General features: G+C 34.1%; 1 protein-coding gene across 3 annotated transcripts in view; it reads right to left on the reverse strand.

Moving 5' to 3' along the window:
- kcnq5b (potassium voltage-gated channel, KQT-like subfamily, member 5b) overlaps positions 1-11676 on the reverse strand; it is a 197374-nt gene extending 185698 nt beyond the window's left edge. For all 3 annotated transcript variants that reach the window (XR_015476651.1, XM_087237305.1, XM_087237306.1), the window contains exon 1: positions 10991-11676. Coding sequence is in view for 2 of the 3 variants with exons in the window: in XM_087237305.1 (XP_087093431.1) it covers positions 10991-11343 (353 nt within the window). In the remaining variant the exon portion in view is untranslated. The remainder of the gene's footprint in view (positions 1-10990) is intronic.
- Between the last annotated feature and the right edge of the window lie 8533 nt (positions 11677-20209).

Consider the following 20209-nt stretch of genomic DNA (forward strand, 5'->3'; position numbering starts at 1 on the left):
TCATAATTGTGTAGAATTGTATCTCTGTCCAGTGTGATGAGTCTGATGACCAAAATACCTTACTTTCCATCTTACTAACAATTTCACTGAAGTTTAGGTTAACTCTCTGTCCTTTATGTAACTTTCTCACATGTTCTTTTTGGCAACTGACGAATGAAGCCAAAATGAAATTAAAATGTTTCCTGGCAAGTTAATGTGAGTAATATGACATCACTTAGCAGACATACAGTAGGCAGCTAAATACTTCATTCATCTATTTCCCGAAGCTCTTGTCCTAAGTAGGGTCAAGGAGATATTGGAGCCTATCCCAGCATCACGGGTGACAGGAAAACCCCCTGGATGGATGACCACTCCATCACACAGCCATTCATGCATTCTTTTGTAGAATATCCATTCTTATGACTGGGTATATTATTCCTGCTGAATGTTTGGTCTTACTGACTACAGTTTCACATTAAATGTGTTTTCACACAAAAGAAGATATTAGAAAATATATCTATTATTCATTCATTTTCTTGTTGGCTTAGTTCCTTTGTATATCTGAGGTTGACACAGTGGAATGAACCGGCAATTTGTCCAGCACATATTTTTATGCAGCGGATGCCCTTCCAGCTGCAACCCATCACTGGGAAAACATCTATACACACTCATCACACACATACACTACAGACAATTTCAGCTTACCCAATTCACCTGTATCACACGTCTTTGGACTTTTGGGGGAAACAGGAGCACCCAGAATAAACCTATGCAAACATGGGGAGAACAAACTCCACACAGAAATGCCATATATCTATTATATTTTATATATTAAATGTGTATACTATTTTTAGTATTGAAAGTCAATGTTATAATAAAACCCAGACTTATCTTCAATCCGGCTTAACTTCTTTCAGTTCACATACTTGACAAGAAATCATACAGAAGTCATACTGAGAAATTGGTGACACAATGATCTGCATATGAGAAAATGTGTGGTGTATGAGTGTGGCTATCTGTGCTTGTGTGGCTGAAGTAGGGTAAAGTGTTACATTAAAAAAAGAACAGCATAGCCACTAAAAGGTGAATGACCTACGGTACAAATCCACCTACAAACTTAAGATGTGACAGTGATGGGCCACAAGCTCTTTGACTTCACTTAGGCCTGTAAGTTGAACTTTTTCTTGCTATTTATTTAAAAATGTTTTTTATTACATTACTATATTTATTGATATACATGAGGTTTGTTGTTCTTTCATTATTTTATTTTTCTTTTGATCCAAATTTTTTAAAAATATGTAAGCTAAACAGAACAGTATCTAAAGATTGTGAAATACATGTGTAAACCAATGTGCGCATACATTATCAAATCAAATGAGAGAGTCTGTTGGATTCGCAAATAAATCAGGTCACTTGTGAAAACTTGAAAATAAGTGGCCAATGAAGTAGAAGAATTAACTTTACCTACTGTATCTATTTTCATATATATTCTTCTTCCACCAGTGTGCATTTGACACCTGATAAAATGGTTTTGCAGCTGGTATATTTGAATGTCTGAAATCTGTATTTATTTATTGATTGATTATCATTTCAAATACAGTTCATTGACATCAATAGTGCGCTGACATTCATGCGCCTGGAGTTTGAGTCAACCTTTCCAGATCCCATGCCTCCTCTCTCTTCAACTTTGTTTTATGTCCTTGAGCACGTTGTTGAGCACTGGAAAGGCTCTATATAAAATACGCTTTTACTATTATTATTATTATTATTATTATTATTATGATAATGATGATTATTATTTTTATTATTATTATTATTATAATTATTATTATTATTATGCCACTATACTGTCCTATCACAATAAAGACAAAAAATGCCTCAAAAAAATCATATACATATAAATTATTCTATTCATTTTTACATTTTATTAAATATTGTATTTCAGTGGAAACCTAAAAAGACACATAAGGCAAAGTGAGTGAGTACTGGCCATAGTAACAATAAATAAACCCAAGGCTTTTCTAAAAATGTATCCCTATATACATTTCGGGAGAGTGTCAAATATGTCCCAGGAGCTACATTTTTTTGCAGTTTTTGTTTTTGTGAATCCACCAGATTCCGATGTGTACGCTTTTCAGATCTCAAATTTCTCTCGCAAGTGCCATAAACGCCTGCTGTTCTCGTGTAAATCCACGAGAGGCCATTGTCGATTGACTGACAGACAGATCGACTGACCCACCTACTTCCTTCCCTAAACCCAAGCAATCATATTTTAAAGCCCTTATTGACCCAGCCACCCACTTCGCTAAACCCAACCTACAGTTAGAAAAAGCCATCCAAAAAAAGCATAGTCATCATAGGTGATGTTGACCAATTTGGCATCATACGATGTTTAATGTGAAACATCGCGATGGACGATGGCATATGCATAGAGCCTCAGGAACTTCCGGGAGACTTGGGATGTCTGAATATCACGTTTAACAACTATAGTAAGACATGATCCAGCGGTACATCCTTGATAAATTGTCCGATGTGCACTGCTCTCTGCCTCTGGAGCTCAGAGAAGCGCATGTCAGTGTGTAGCTGTGTGTGTGGCTCTGCAGTGAGCACCACTCGTGTATGTGTGTGTGGTCACGTGATGTGGGTTTTCAGCAAACGGAGGGCTGTTCAGAAATGCTAGGTAAAACACAGTGTGGATGTGGATTATTTTCGTTCTAAAATGCCACTTTGCCACAAGACGTATTACTGTAAATAGGGCCTGAGTGTGTATTCATCTCGAGCGGGTTTGCATCAGGGGCGGGGTGGAGGATCGGCGATGCTGGCTCAGCATTGCATTGCATATTGGGCATTGCTGATGGACGATGGCATCGTCTATCGGCCCAACCCTAGTCATCACCTGACTTTTACCATGGTTTCAGATTTTACCACACCCTGTTATTTATTTGTCTTATATACTTTTTGGTCTTAGTCAATTTCTGGAACTGTTCTTCACTAGACCCGAACTCCCCTCTGCATCTCAAGTCCAGCAATGTACATGGCGAGCTAACTGAACATACTGGTAACAGCGGAAAAGCCGTCCACATAAAAAGTAAGTGGCAAGCTGCATGCACGAAAAGGAACAGCATTATACTGCCCCGAGCGTTCATTTTAAAGACGAAATGCAGCCATAAGTACTTCTGGCAACATAATTTGTGATCTCCAGAAATGTATATTGGGCTACGTTTTCAGAATGAGCCTATATTGAGATAAACAGAAGACGTTTTTATACAGCTAACCCATTTAAAGGCTTCTATTGGTTCATTTAGATAAACATCATATTATACAATGATCTTTTTTCTTTTTGGAGAGTGTACAACTTATTTCCTACATTCTGCCTCAACAATAGTTTAACAAAATAAAGTGCAGAGTTGCTTCCTCTATTGAGGACCTCAAGTTCCAATTAAGGAAATCTAATTATGGATAGCTAGTGCGACACTCAGCCTGATTATATCAGTGTGAATGTACAGGTTAACCTATCTTGAAATGGCCTGAGAACTCAGCATTGCAGTGCAAAAGTGAAAAAAAGAAAACAAGATGGTTTAAAAAAAAAAAAAAAAAGGTCTTCAAACAATGGACAAAAAATACCTGCTATCGCTCCACAGACCATTTGAATACCGAAAAAGAGTTCACCATCAGCTAATTTACATAAAATTACTTTTACAGTAGCAAGAGATTTTTATAGTTTTCTTTCAATTAGAAATATATTATTCACACTTTTTCTAAAAGCTCTTCAGAAAAAGGCTCTGCTCTTCGCCTGACTGACACAAACAAGGGCAACATGGCCTGTGTCACTTTCCCTTCAGATGCCTGCTGACTCTTTCTCCTCCAGCAGCTGTCAATCACCTTCAGTTGTCGCACTTTTATGGGGCTTCCAGACCAGCATCTGCTGAAAAGCGTCAGGCAGAAGGAAGCAGAAGCTGACAATGCTGGGAAACTTAGGGGTTTGAATGATTTCATAAGGTGTGCAAGAGCTTGCATAAAGGCATGGCATGAATACGTTCTTCTAAACTATTCCTGCTGATGGTAAAATAATAGCAACAATGTATTACAATTATGCTCTAATGAATTCGTTATATGAAAAAAAAAAACTATTTAAAGCAAGTTATAGTGTGCACTGTGAAAATGAATGGTTAATTAACGCCTGCTGCTAGCTAACTTTTCATGGGTGTTTCCATCTTTTAAGCTTTCAAATTGCATTATGGAACTTGGATCCATTCTCTGATAAGCTGTATTGTTGAAAAGTATAATAAAGTAACATGTACTGACATTTTTAAAGATTTGAAATGTCTTTATAATTATAACAATATATTATTATGATTATGATTATGATGATTATGATGATGACGATTATTATTATTATTATTATTATTATTATTATTATTATTCACTCAAAGTGCCACCTAATATTTCATTTTGAAATAAGCATGTTTTATAACACTTTATTTTGACGGTCCATTTGAGTATTAGTAGACTGTCTGCTTAATATCTGTTGATATGCTTTTTCAACAGACATTTAACTGTCTATAAGAAACTTTGCAAGTACATATCAACTTACACTAACCTAACCCCAACCCCAACAGTCTACTTATATTCTAATGAAAATTAGTTGGCATGTAAATGCAATGTACTGTAACAAAATAAAGTGCATGTTTTCACAGGCTCCTGTGCGTATGTTCAGAAATTTCACTTTTATAGCAAAGAATGGGTTCTATTTATTGCCTAAAGTGAAATAACTGAACATAAATAGGAAGCTAAGATATGTTAATTTTAGAAGTAAATTTCAGATGGCACAAGATGTTCTGTTAAAGGGGAAGTGTACATAATTATAAATTATGTGTTGATTTCTGGCCACCTGATACTTAATAGATAAACTGTAAAAGTCATTAGGTGACTTTACATTAAAAATGTGATCAAACCTATTGCTTTAAGAACAATTCATTCTGTCATCATTTACTCAAACAGCTTTGTTGTTGTTTGTTGGTCGTTGCTGTTGTTTTTTTCTGTTGCACACAATAAGATATATTGAATGATGTTGGAAACCCTGTAACCACTAAGCATCAAAGTCACTGAAAATCATTTGTTACAAGTTTCCAACATTCTTCAATTTGTGATTAACAGAACACATTACGGCTGCATGATATTGGAAACCTTAGTCATTGAGATATTTAGCTTTTCTGAGATATATGATATAAATACAATTTCACCAGATGGCTTGAAAGCTCTATTTAGGGGGAAAAAAGAATCAATTCGATAGATTGGGGTGATTTCGTAAGGGTGTGATTTAGGGCTGGGAGATTTAGGGAAAATATCTAATTGAGATTTGATTTGCGATTTAATTTTGTAGTCAAGCTTCAGCTCATTAATCAGCAAGCAATGGCAACAATTCTGCAACAGCTTTTAAAAACGACCTGTTTTTGTTTGGTGTCTGTGAGTTTGAATATACCAAAATATTCCCATATTACCAATGCTGTTTTTCTTTGATATTAATTCATCTATTAATGCTTTTGAAGCAGCAGACGTCATTATCCCACTTGTCCCAGCTTTCCTGTTTGTTTTCTTCTTCTTTTTTAATGTGGATGTTGTGCATATTTCGGTTGTGCAATTCTGATGGGCAGAACAAAAGTGTGCTCAATCAGTTGGCTAGTAAGACTCACACACAGATGGCAGTCACGCATTTGCTCTGAGCGGGTGAAATTAAAAAATCCTTATATATTTCATATCCTAGCCATTAACTAATCACAACATTTTAAATTGCTATTGCGATTCAATTTTGATTGACACAGCCCTAGTGTGATTTATGTATAAAATAAAATAAAAATTGCAAGCAAAACATTTGTTACAGTAGAGAAGAAAGTGAAATGAACAGTGTTTCTTGGTTTTCCAGAGAGTCCAACAGTATTCAGGTACAGAAATTGAATAATGAAATGTAAAATAAAACTTTACAGTCTTCATTGTATTAGTAATTCGGTAAAATTTGTCTTCATTAATGTTACAAATGTTGTACGTTATTGTGTCTGATTGCTTTACAATCTCTTGAAATTCCTTTAAAACACATACAAATGATAAAGCTTCACTCGGTTATGATTATACTTCGCAATGACTCCACAAATCCCTTGTATTCTCAAATATCATCAAAGAGCCTATACCCCCTATTGACCGTATTCTTAAATGAGGTGCGCTTGTTTTTTGCGATTGTTTTAGAACTTCCGATTCAGCTGCCTGTGAGAGAAATTACTAGGAATAATGAACAGCAGAATACGGTCAAACTACTTGCTCTACAAACAAGTGTTGCATGATTATACAGACAAAGCAGAACAATATAATAGGAAAATAATAGTTTGCAACATCAAGCAGCAGAATGAGCTATTTTTAATGCTTAAAAATGTATGGAAACGAATGAGACCGGAAGTCTTGCACCAAAAAGATTTAAATAGCTGCGCCCGCTCATACGCGAATTCGTATAGTACTGATGATACACCAGGAGATACCCCTTGCTCCTTAATTTTGACCTTTTTTTGTTTTATTTTAAGAAAAACATTTTTGTCTTAAATGAACATAAAGGATTAGGAAAGCAATTAAATGTTTTTATTATAAATCTTTGCATTATTAAAGTGACACTTATGGTATTTAATGTAATCAAATAAAAATTCAAAACAAGAGATTTGTTCTTTAATCAGATTCAACAAGTATCCCTTTTTTTCACACCTCAGTGTTAACAGGTACGATGTATATTGGTGACAGAATTTTAGGGTAAACTATATTCCTTCAACAGTTCCAAGTTTTCAACAGGTTGACTTTTATATATATATACAGTAACTACTCCCTTTTTACAGTATATTATTTTAAAAAGTCTGTATAAAGTACAGAATTTTCAATGTGCCTTGTAGATTCAATGATCATTTCATATTCTGTTTATATTAAATTCTTTGATTTCCTCTCCTTCTCTCTCTCTCTCTCTCTTGCAGTGATACATTTGCAGGGATAAAACACAGTTAATCCATTGAGGCTCAAATACACCACTATGCGTTGTGTATTTAAAGGGAAAGGATGGCTTTTAGAAGAAGTAGATTCTGTTCAACATTCTGTATGAAGTTTATTCTGTAGGTTGTTTACAGTAAATTGGCATTATCATTGTACAGAATTATCATGTGGCCCTCATAAATGAAAACAGTTCAGCCAAGAAGTACTTTTTGACGTTTACAGTATGTGTGTTTGTACAGACTTGTTTCTGCAAGTGCTCAAATAGAAAGCAGTTTCGCAATGTGAAAAAGTAAACATCATTATTACCACAAACCACAATCGAGAAATTACAAGAGGAGAAAAATTGTGGAACGACCACAAAGAAGCAACATCAAGGATGTTATTATTGATGACTGACAGGACAAGAACCAATCAGTCTAGAACATGCAGCACTGATGAATACGTAAACAATCACATGACCATAACACAAAATAGCTTCCGTTGTGTGTGAGGAAAGTGTGAAAGAGGCCATGTGTTTGTCAGTGGCTAAAGAGGGTGTTTTCTGTAGCCTTAAACATGTTTAATTATCTTTGTTCAGTGTGATGTGAAAGAGTCTGTGGTCCTAAACACCTAGCTATCAGCCTCAGTAGGTTTTTCACTGTTCTTTGCAGTTTGAGTTTTTTAAATATTCTTTTTATGTTAGAAAAAAAGAGAATTCTCTAACAGGAAAGTCTAAATGGGGAAAAAAAAAAAGTACTTTTATATACAAGCTTGTATCCATGTTGCTCCATCCATGTTGTAGGCATGGTTGTGCAGTGCATCATTATTTGATCATATTAACCAGAATTCAAAATGTTTAGATTGTTGAGCAAATTCATTGCAATCGGGCTGCAATATGGTTTAGGAAATGTTGATAATTTATAATCATTAGAAAACAATATACACAAAAATAAACTGATAGATAACCAACAATCTTCTTGGATACACAAAACCAAAAAAAAATGGATTTTAAAAATCTTTTTTTTTTTTTTTTTGCGAATCAGTCATGTACTCTACCACTCAAATTTTTGAAACATTAAGATTTGTGTATGCTTTATTTGTATACCACAAGAACTGTAATTGTGTGAAATAATATTACTTATATATAATTTGCGATTCGAAGCTGATATTTCTATATATTGTTGATCAAGTCTACAATTTTATATAATCGTTCAAAAATTTATAAGACGATTTGCTGTTTAGAAAGCACTTCTGAAAATTATAGTTGTTGTAAACATTTCTGGCTGTGCTTTATTTTTAATCGAATGCATGATTTGTTACCATTCAAAAGTAGGCATGGGCTGGTATAAGATTCTAACGGCATGACAACTTTGGATAAAAAAATCACGATCTCACAGTATTCTGATTACTGCTCTAAAATATATTCTTTTTAAATGTCTGGGTAAAACAAGAACTTTTATCCACTTTAAACAAAATGGCTGCATGCAAAATTTCATGCTTCCATAATATATAGTATACAAGCCAAGTAGTATGTCCAAATTCATAGAAATCGAAAAACAGTATGCAAAAACTACACGGACGACCACAAGAGAATTCATGAATGGGAGTGAAGCAGGTGTCTCACGTGATCATGATAAAATGGCGGATGTGGTACGTTATGCTACTCACATTCTTACTGTATACAGTAGAACACATTTTTTCTAATGGTGGGGTAGTATATTCAAATTCAAATGCGGTACCTACTGAGTAGTAGGCGGTTTCGGACGCAGCCAATATATTTGATTTTATTTGAGAAACATTTAAAATATTTTGGAACAGTAAACATGTCAGGCTAAATATTTAAAAATAACCATTGACTTCTGCTGTCTTCATTAGTTTCAAAAACAAAGACTTGCTTACAACTTTAAGTGGCATCTTTGGATATCTTTTTTTTACTGGAGATACTGTTGTCCTAACAAAAAAAAAATAATAAATAAATATATATATTTGTTTATATATATGTTTATTATTCATTAAATGCAGTTTTGCTGAGCAGAAGAGACTTTTGACAGGATATGTACAGTAGGAGAGCTAAAAGTCATGAGATACTTAAATGTCTGTAATAATAATAATTATAATAACAACAACAAGAAAAAGAAGAAGAAGAAGAAGAAGAAGAAGAAGAAGAAGAAGAAGAAGAAGAAGAAGAAATCAACAATACCCCTAGTGTATGCTCCTAGTGTATCCTCATAGTAATACTGTATGAACTATTTCTCACAAACATATGAAAGTAATACTTGACTTTTCCGTTTGGCAAAAAGCTTACCTCTCAATCACACAACATCCCAACCACTCCTCATTATCTAAGGAACGCAGTGTTTGGGCTTGCACAGAACACTCGGTGAGGAATGAAATGTATTGGGACTTGCCCTAATCCTTGTGGCACACACAACAACAAACCAGAGGAGACAGTAACCTGTCTCAACTCCCCAGCCTTAAAGAAAGCTCTTCCGAGGACAAACAAAGCAATGTTGGGTCTCATTAAATCCTAAAATCTAATTGACTTCAGGGCAGGCATGGGAGAATTTATAAGCAAATGTAAAAAATAAAGAAAGAATAGAAGCTCCGCCTTAAAGTGTTAGATAATATGTGCAGGTGTTGAAGCCTGTCCTTGTCTTTCAGCACAGCAGACTGCACAAGGACAAAACAAAAGATTGCACAAAAACTCATGTCATCAAATCACATCAAAAATACGGACCAGCCTTTTCACATAGATTAGGAATTGGATTTCTTTAGAAGAAGTAATGGTGGATTACACAATTTAACCATAACAGCTTGGGTCACTTCTTGCCAATCTGAGCATCACAGAACTGAACATGCAACCAAAAAAATAAATTAACAGTCAAAATCTTGACTAACACTGACTAAATCCAAACCTTGACTCATCTTGACCTAATATACCTACTACTGCTACGATAAATGAAAATTCACTGATTAGCCTATTATAATATGTGTACTCTCAGTAAACTTTGAATTTCACCTTTCCTACTTCACTTTTACAATTCAAAGGAACCATTTAAGCAGAAATACATTTGAAACATTCTTTATTCACCATGATCTTTTCATTTTGTCTTTTTGATACACCAGTTCTTCTAAAATAATACCTTAGATCTGTGCTTAGGAAGGATGTAAAATGCCTGCTTTGTATTATGCACTGATTACCTTGCTCTTCAGTAAAAGCTGTCAAGGTAAGCTTGAATACCCAGTTGGTTCAAATTGTGAGTACAGACTTGGAATATAACAGATTAATCTCATAGTGCGTGAAGCTCCAATCTGAAACACGATGTAATTCAAAGGAAAAGAGAAGCCAGGATATTCTGCAAAATTTCTCACTTTATGTTCTATACAAAAAAAAGGCTAAGGATTTAGAAAGAATATTTCAAACAACCATTTATAGTTTTTAAAAACTTTCTATTTGTGTTTTATATGATCACCAGTTAACACAATGACACATTCCTGGAAATTTTAGGGCTTCCCCATATCCTGAAAGCAGAGTGATATAATCAAACTGTTCTGAATGAACACTTAGCATGTCTATTTTTTCAGTAGACTACAATTCCTGTTTTAACTGAAGATTCAAGACCCAGCCTCAGAAGAACAACATCCCTGTTAATGATGCAGGGATGTTTTGTGTTTAGTCTGTCAGCTGAACACACTCCACTGTTATCATTACTCAGAAGGGAAAAGAAAGAAAACAAAAGTGGTAAAAGCAAATATATTATTCTCCTCAAAAAAAAAAAAAACGAATTTCCACAACTTCATTCAAGGTCTTGATTCTGCATAAAACCTAAATAGGCTTTTACAAGTGCTAAAAAAAACACATCTACGACAGATTTCCATTCATACGTGGCAATACTACGGGGAAAATGTTCAAAGCAACAGGTATAAATTCTCTTACTAAAAACTTAGAAAAGCCGAGCGCCGTTTTCAATATGACATAAGCGCACTGTTAATGGATAAACGCTGAACTTACACGAACGCGTGGTAGATAAAAGCCCATGATCTTGGTCTCTCCAGCACGTTGTACAGGTAGTTCTGAATCCTCCGGTAGCGCGCGTTTCTCCTGCCGCTTTGCGTGCCGTACACCAGCGGCTTCCCGAGCAGACTCAGCCGAGCGCCCTGCTTCCCGCGGTCTCTCTCCGTGCCCGATGCACCTGTGCCGGCATGAGATGCGGACAACAGGCCGTCCCCCGGCCGCGAACAATTGTTCTTCATTCTATTATCACATTCCACATTATGCAATCCGTAACTTTCGGCGTGGTGCCCTGGAGAGGTGTTCATCCAGAGGCCGGAACCGGCCTCATCTCCGCTGTGGTTGCGGGGCATGGCATCACCAACGCGGACCCAAATGCGCGTGGCATGCGTGTTGTTGTATCTCCGGAAGACGGGAGAGCCAAGAAACTAGCAACGCCAAATGTCAAAAGGACTCAAAATATTTAATTTACCTCCGGTGGTGACGCTCGAATGCCACTTTTATCGCTCCTGGAATTGGCGGACTTCAGTACATGAGAGGTGTATAAAGTCACTGCTGGCGCTGACCCACGGGAAGAGCCCGTCAAAGTGACTTTATGTGACTGCAGTTGAGTCTTGCGTGCACAGCTCTTGTTTCTCCAGCGCGCGCTTTTGATGTTGCTCCACTCACACGCTCGGCGTTACTGCGCACAGGAAACCAACTGTGCCATTCTGCGCGCTCATGCTGTGGCACACGCGTTTCCGTAGCCTAATATTCATGTAAATACGCCTAATTAGCACGCTGTCCTTTTTGACTTCGGTCCGCGGCATTCTCACACTTCTGGTAGTAATTTAATAAACAGTGATGCGAGTTCAGCCGGAAAAAAAAGATAACGATTGAGGATCCATTGTGTTTACATAGGCTAGTTAAATGTTTATTTGCATAAAAACATGTTCTTGAAACCGTTGTGTTAAGTTGAACATTCTCTAGTGACAGACCTTGGGAACAACTGCGTTGAAAAAAAAAACTGTTCCAAATTATTTAAATTAGCTGTAGTCAAGAATTTGATGTCCTTTTAATATCAGAACATACCTTTACCAACAGAAATCGCGTTCAGTTGATGATGTAACCATGGCAACAGCAGCTTAGTTCTTTTCTCAATCGCAACATATTTTTTATCACTGTATTAAAAATAGCAAAAGCATTTATAATATTAATAATAATAATACTTATAATAATAATAAGAATGATAATAATACTTATTAATAATAATTACAATAATAATAATAATAATAATAATACTTAATAATAATAATTAATAATAATAATAATAATTTCATTATTATTTTTACAATCATCATCATTAGTTAGCTAGTAGAAGCCTAATAATAATAATAATAATAATAATAATAATAATAATAATCACTTTAGCCTATATGTTAAAAAAAGATCTGTGAAAAAAAAAATATTTTGGCACTAATTTTTATATATATTTTATATAATTTTTATATAATTTTTATATATTTTATATATTTTAAATATTTAATATTTTGCACTATTATCACAGTTACCATTTTATTCAGAGGCAATAGTATAACTGACGTCGGGCAGCCCATGTGACTCAACCTAAAATAAAATCCACACAGTGTATTTTCTGTGTCTGTGTGGGCATGCTCGCCCTCCCCTACAGTTAAAGGCTGATCTTACGCTGTATCATAACGATCCATCTGTGAGCAGTAAAAAAGTACGCTAAATGCTTAATCATCTTTTGATCTTCGGGAAATCCGCATGCAAATCAGCAACATGACCTAATTTGATTCTTAAATTAGACGCTTAAGTTTAACTGTCCTGCAAAAGTCGATGCTCAGACATTGCTTATGAAGAAATTAAGTTTAAAAAGCGGCAGACGAACAGTATGTACAAGGGTAGGCTATCTGCCATATCAAATTCTCACTAACTTTTAGTTGCAGCATTATTCGGGGAAACTGTGGCTTTGTGTGCTTCCTCTTAAAGAGATAGCTCACAAAAAATAACGTTTTCTGGTAATTTTGTCTCCCGCAGGTTATCTAAGATATAAATTATTATTTTTTGTCTTCAGTAGAACATTTAATAAGATTTTTAGCTGAAAGATAAAAACAGACACAGCTGAGAAACAGAGTTCATGAGGTAGGCCTAGTATGTGGTCACAACAGTGAGCTTCACGGTCATGTTTAAATAAACATATCATACAATATAATCTATGTAAAGTCAGTTTTCCTTATTGAAATTGCACACAATTTATTTTCACAAGCGTATAGTGGGAGTGAAGGTAGTGCAGTGGAGAGCATTGCCACCTCAAAGCAAGAAGGTCGCTGGTTTGAGCCGCTGCGACAGGAATTTCTGTGTGGAGTTTGCATGGTGTCCCCATTTGACGTGGGTTTCCTCCAGGTGCTCCAGTTTCCTCCAAAGTCCAAAGAAATGCAGTATAGGTGAATTGATCAAGCTTTGGCCGAAGTGTGGGTGTGAATGAAAGAGTGTATGGGTGTTTCCCAGTGATAGGTTGTGGCTGGAAGGGCATCCACTTCGTAAAACACAACGTGGATAAGTTGGTGGTTCACTCAGCTTTGGCGATCCCTGATTAATAAAGGGACTAAGCCAAAAAGAAAATGAATAAATGAATAAGTATAGTGTTTAAGTAGCCTGCCTACATATGACTGTTTGTTTACAATAGGCTGCACTCTATGAACATGTTAAGGTTGTGGGGGATTTACAGATTTTATTTTTTATTTTTTTGCATTCTTTATTAGCATTTTATGAATCACAATGGACCATGATTTCACTGTTGCTACATTTTCATTTTTGGTATGAACTGTCCCATTTGGTTCTGTTCAAAGCACCTTTTTATGTATTAGAGAGCATCATGTGTGTTACAGTAAGCAGAATCGAGCACTGGATTTGTTCCATATATTACCAGGATTGTGAGACTAAATTCACTTGTTCATCTTCTTTTCTACACAAGCATTTTAATAAAGCTTTATTTGATGACTCACATCAACACACACATTAAATTCTCAGTTTATTTCTCCTTTTTTACTTGCATGTCTCTTTTTTTCTGATGAGTGATCATTTACTTGTGCCTCATCATTGGCTGCAATCCACGTTCTTCTCAACCCTTACATATAATGACTCAGAATCTAGCAAGTATGAAAAAACAGTACGCAATGAAGTTCCGACTGTCTACATTAGAAAACATAATTACCATCAGACTCACATGCATTCTGGCTCATCAAGTGCCAAGAATAGAAAAATGTACACTTCACCATCTGCGTGCTACAGGACCGGTCTTAATGAGACTCTTTGTTTTGTTTTCTTTAGTATATATTCCGAGAAACTTAAAAAAAAAAAAAAAGATCTGGTAAAGCCCACCATGGAAATCCCCCCTGCTTGCCATGACCTCTGTTGCTGCATCCAGCACCATCGCTTGCCATCAGTCATGAGTGCAGCACTGGGGTCATTGGCTGAACACAGGGACATGTATCAGGCTAATTGCTGTGACGCGAGTTCCAGAGGATGCAGGGAAAGGACATGCAATCATGTTGGACTGCAATAGATGGTGAGGGACAGTACTGTATATGTTTACTGAAATGCATAGATATTGTTTCTTTTGACCTGGATGGCTCATTAATGAGGCCTGTCTACTTGTATAGGTAAAGTAGTTAGAGTTTTCACCCCACATGAAAAAATACTATAGTATTTTATAGTATGTTATGGTGTGTTGAAACTATATATATATATATATATATATATATATATATATATATATATATATATATATATATATATATATATATATATATATATATATATATATATATATATTACTATAAACAAAAAGACTATACTGCTATATTTGTTACATTAAAATACACAACAGTTTGCTAGTAAAACTATACAGTAATTAATACAATCTGTATCAAGTGCAAGAGTGTGATGTAGTACTGTAAATAGGCCTACTATAATTTATTTATACAGTATAATATAAGTACTATATTATGGTACACTACTGTAATATTTGTTTATGTGGGATTAAAAAGCTACTGATCACTGCTAATTAGCTCTGAAATCTACAGTGTAAAATTATGGCTACGCAAGTGTTTTTTTTTTTTTTAGTTACATAATTCTTCTTGGCCTACAGGGCTAAGTCTGAGCATTGCAAACAAGCCGAGCCCTGACAAGATGCCGAGAGAGTGCTGAATTCATCATTCTCCACATTACAAACTGAGCTGATTCTCTGAAGAACTTTCTGACAAACGTCTGCCCTCTGCTGGTGAGATTTACGATAAACCATAGGTCAGTAATTAGTTTGGTCAAAGGCGCAGAGAGTGAGGCAGGATATACCACTTTTACAGCAACGTTCTGGCCAAAAAATTGATTGAGTAACAGTTCAGGGAAACAAGTGTATGTATTTAAAATATTCTAATAAAATAGACAACACGAGATACATTTTTATCGACTGACTCATCTTAATGCAAGGTGAAATATAAAAGGAAAAAGCTATAAAATACACAAAAAAGGTCACTGATCTTTGCACGCAACCACACACACACACACACACACACACACACACACACACACACACACACACACACACACACACACACACACACACACACACACACACACACACACACACACACTTATGATTTTTAAGAATTTTTAAGTATCATTTAGTATCATTTCCTCTCCTATGATTAACATTTGAACCCTTTTTTAAGCGATGAAATGTATTACAAGCTCAAATGTGGCTTAACAGTGACAACAAACATCCTTAGTTCATGTATGGTACAGTAAAAAGATACAGTTTACCTCTAAAATTATTTTATATTAATTAGAATCCTTTATAATTAGCTTATTTCTGCCTAATACAAATGAAGATATACAGAAAAAAAATTGTTTCGTTTTGTGCTATAGATGTCAGTGTATAGTCTACCTGTTTTGCTTTCAAAAGAAGAATCTCATAAAAGTTATTGAATGGGAGTAAATAGGGGCAGAAATTGTCATTTTTTGAGTGAACTATCACTCACTGTAAAAAAAATGCTGGGTTTTACACAAGTCCTTCATGTTCTCCCAACACAAATCAATTAAGTTAACTTAAATGTTTTAACAAATTTAAGTGGATTGAACCCAAAACAATTCAGTTGTCCCCCCAAAACCTCAAGGATTGTGTTGATTCAGATTATGTTTGGACAAGCAGCAAAAAACATTTTTGAGTGCTTTATGGACAAATGTTTGTGCATAAAAAGTAGAAGTACTTTTTCAGTTTCAACTGTATTTAGTATAAAATATGATGAATAATGATGATGTTTTACAGATAGGTCTCAAACTCAATTATATATATATATATATATATATATATATATATATATATATATATATATATATATATATATATATATATATATATATATATGTATGTATGTATGTATGTATGTATGTATATTGTTTTTACATGTGATATTTAAATAAATGTACAAAAAAACAAAATTATTTTGCCATTTATGTGTCAAAAGGACATTTATTACTGTGGTCTCAGTAATAATATTTTGTTTATTTAATTATCTATTCATTTATTGATTGATTGATTTATTGATTGATTGATTGATTGATTGATTGATTGATTGATTTATTGATTGATTGATTGATTGATTGATTGATTGATTGATTGATTGATTGATTGATTTATTGATTGATTGATTGATTGATTGATTGATTGATTGATTGATGTATTTATTTATTTATTTATTTATTTATTTATTATGTATTGCTACGTCACAAAGTGTGAAAAATATAACCCTAATTCAACCCAATAATGCAGCTTTCTCCATCAAAAAGTGAACATTAAACAGTATCTTATTTAGTTTGTTTTTCCCACTCAAATTTTAACACATACTTACACGTACAGTGTAGTAATGCAAAATTACTCATATTCCATGTTTTTGTTGTACTTGAAAACCACAACTAAAAAAATTATTGGTGGAAAATGGATGGAAACATCTTGCGACCTTCAGATGATTCCATCATAGCAGGGTCATGGATGAGGGTCAAACAAGACATGTTACTACTCCTTAACTAAATCAAACAGGATGTAAAAAAAGCCGACACGAACACACATCAGTTGATTGAACATATGACTCAGTAGTTTGCATTTATGTGATCCATACACAGTATTTGATATTTGTACAATTGTAGAGTTCAGATGCAAAAACCTCTAAATGCTGTTGAAAATGTAAATGTTCTCCTAAAAAGATTTTTCTCAGCCTCCCATATTTATTTTCAGTTATTTCACTTGAAATTAAATAAAAACTATTGCAATGAAAACATCTCCATCACTATACTGTAAATGTAAAATTAGTGAGCCAACACATAAGAGTTGGAGAAAAAATGCTAATTTTAGAATCTTTTGAAATATCAAATGGCTTTTAGAGGTTTTTGCATCTAAACTCTTCAATTATTTTGAAATGTTAGTTTAATACAAAACAGCTGTTTTCAATGTTAATGTATTTTAAATGTATTTTCTGTGCGGCACGATTTTATGGAATGTATTATATACAAGAATATATAATCTAATCTAATCTAATCTAATATAATATAATATAATATAATATAATATAATATAATATAATATAATATAATATAATATAATATAATATAATATAATATAATATAATAGGTTGATTTACTTCTAAAAACAGTTCTGATAATTATCAATGATGAATCTGTTATTGTGACAAAAGCTCATAATAAAAACCACTACTGGAATGTGTCAACATTAACTGTATTTAAAAAAAAAAAGCACTTCAGCCTTTATAATGATTTCTGATTGCACTAAAAACTGGTGTAATAATGGTGATTTTTTTTTTCTTAATAACTGACTTGACTATACAAATATTACTGTACACTTTTGGTTAAAAACTTTATGAGGTAAGAGATTTTGACTGGTTCTGCATAAACTATAAATGCAGAGGTATAAAGTGTGCTTGAAAATTGAGTAAGTAAAAGAGTAAATACTTAATAATTAGTGAAAATAACTCAGTTGTGTCACCAATTTAAAAAACACTTGAGTAAAATCCATACTTTTTCAAACTTTTTTGTTAAGTATTTTGCATACTGTATATTGAATAAAATATCAAAGATGCAATTTTAAAAATCTCGAAGTTTTTTCAAAGTTTTCATAAATGTTTCTGTTGATTTACTTCAACAGAAAGTATATATTTTATATCAACAGAGACATATATTTGAAGAGTTCAGATGCAAAAACATCTAAATGTCATCTGAAAGGATCTCCTAAAATGAGCATTTGTCTAAGCCTCCCTTTTGATGTTCAGTTATTTCATTTTAATGGCAATGAAAAGAACTTATTCATTGCTAGAAATAGAAAATTACAAGGAGTCTGAGAAAAGTGCTAATTTTAGAAAAAAAATATCAAATGGCATTTGGAGGTTTTTGCATCTGACCCTTCATATTTTTTTTTTTCTATTATATTGAACATGAAAGTATTTTCAATATTTCAATATATCAAGGTTGACATAACAGGTCACTTTAAACATACACAAGCACTTAAGTGTCAGTTAAGCCGCCTAGCTGAATACTTAAAAAGGGCACAAGTAAACCAAGCTCCTTCAAAAAGGTCTCATTAATTTGGATGACAGAGTCAATTTTTTGTCAAATCCAGCTTGTCAAATCCAGCTTGTCAAAGCACGACATACTGCTGTTGAATTCACTGGATGCATTCATGTAAAGTCAAGTCATATTTTGTCTCTAGCGCCTTATGTGCAATACACTTTTCAATACACAAATAAGCTTAAAGAGAAACTCAACATTGGAGACAGATTCTCCTGTAAAACATGCAGTTGTAATGCACAATATCTGTTACCCGATAAGCAAAAATAAGCTTCAGAAAAAAATAGGCTTCATTCAAAATGTCATTGTAACAGCAGTACTCATTACAAATAGAAAGTACAGTAAAAGTTGCTAATAATTAGCAAACACAGTACAATTACAGTTGGTCAGAATTATTAACCTAGTTAAGCCTTTAAATGTCGCTAAGCTGTATACATAGATATATACATTAGATGTCGCCTGGTCTATGTTGTCTATTGGACGGAATGCGTCAATAGCGTCCATCTTAGTACCATCCAATAGTACCATCTTGGTACAGGGTAGCGCTCCTTTGAAATGAATGCAGGACCAAGGTACAGTGGAGGACTGTGGCCATCCAAAGCCAGAGATATACACATATATCGATGATCAGGGGTTTTCCTGGATGTTAGTATATGTAGGCCTAATTTTTTTTTCTGATTATGAAAATTATAATTTCAGCGCAGCATCTCGTTGTCATATTTCTTTTGCATTGTTTGCTGATTTTATTCAACAAACTAGCATAAGCCGAGTGTTTAGTGCGAGTTGGAGCTGCTTTGCCTTATGGTGAATGCAGTAAGTGACTGTTATCATCAATAACGTTACCTGATTAGCACAAAAGTTCAGAACATACAAAAACAGAAAAAAACTTAATCTTACCTATGAAATGTTCTGCCTTTGTGCTTTGTTTTCTTTGTTTGCTCGTTACTACACCCGTAAACAGCGCTAAAGTCCAGCATTTTCACGTAATAACACTGTCTTGACTAGTGCGGTTGGGTTGACATTTGTCCTGGGAGCACTGTACCAATGTGGTGGCGGTATTAACGCATGCTCAGGGTCCCTATGCGATATCTAGTGTATATATCTCTGAGCTGTATAGAAGTGTCTTGAAAAATGTCTAGTCACATATTATTTGCTGTCATCATGGTGAAGAAAAAATAAATCAGTTATTAGAAATGAGTTATTCAAATTATCATGTTTAGAAATGCGTTGAAGAAATCTTCTCTACGTTAAACAGAAATTGGGAAAAAATAAACAGGAGGATCAATAATTCAGGTGGTTTAATAATTCTGACTTCAATAAAATATGTGGTGCAATAAATAGGAAAGAAATATACTTTATACTAATTACATTTACTTCAAAATTTTTACATCAAATGTTTCATAAGAGCAGATTAAAAGCATTTTTTACAAACTTTAATCCTGTGATTTCAAAGGCATAATTCATCCCCAAAATAATAATCAGTTAGCATTTACTCACCCTTTATATTTTCCAAACCAGGGGTGATTTCCAAAAACCATCGTTAGCAAACTAAGGTTGCAAGTTCTGTCGTTAACAACATAG

Source organism: Danio rerio, chromosome 1 (assembly GCF_052040795.2).
Source record: "Danio rerio strain M-AB ecotype USA chromosome 1, GRCz13ab, whole genome shotgun sequence".
Lineage (NCBI taxonomy): Eukaryota > Metazoa > Chordata > Actinopteri > Cypriniformes > Danionidae > Danio > Danio rerio.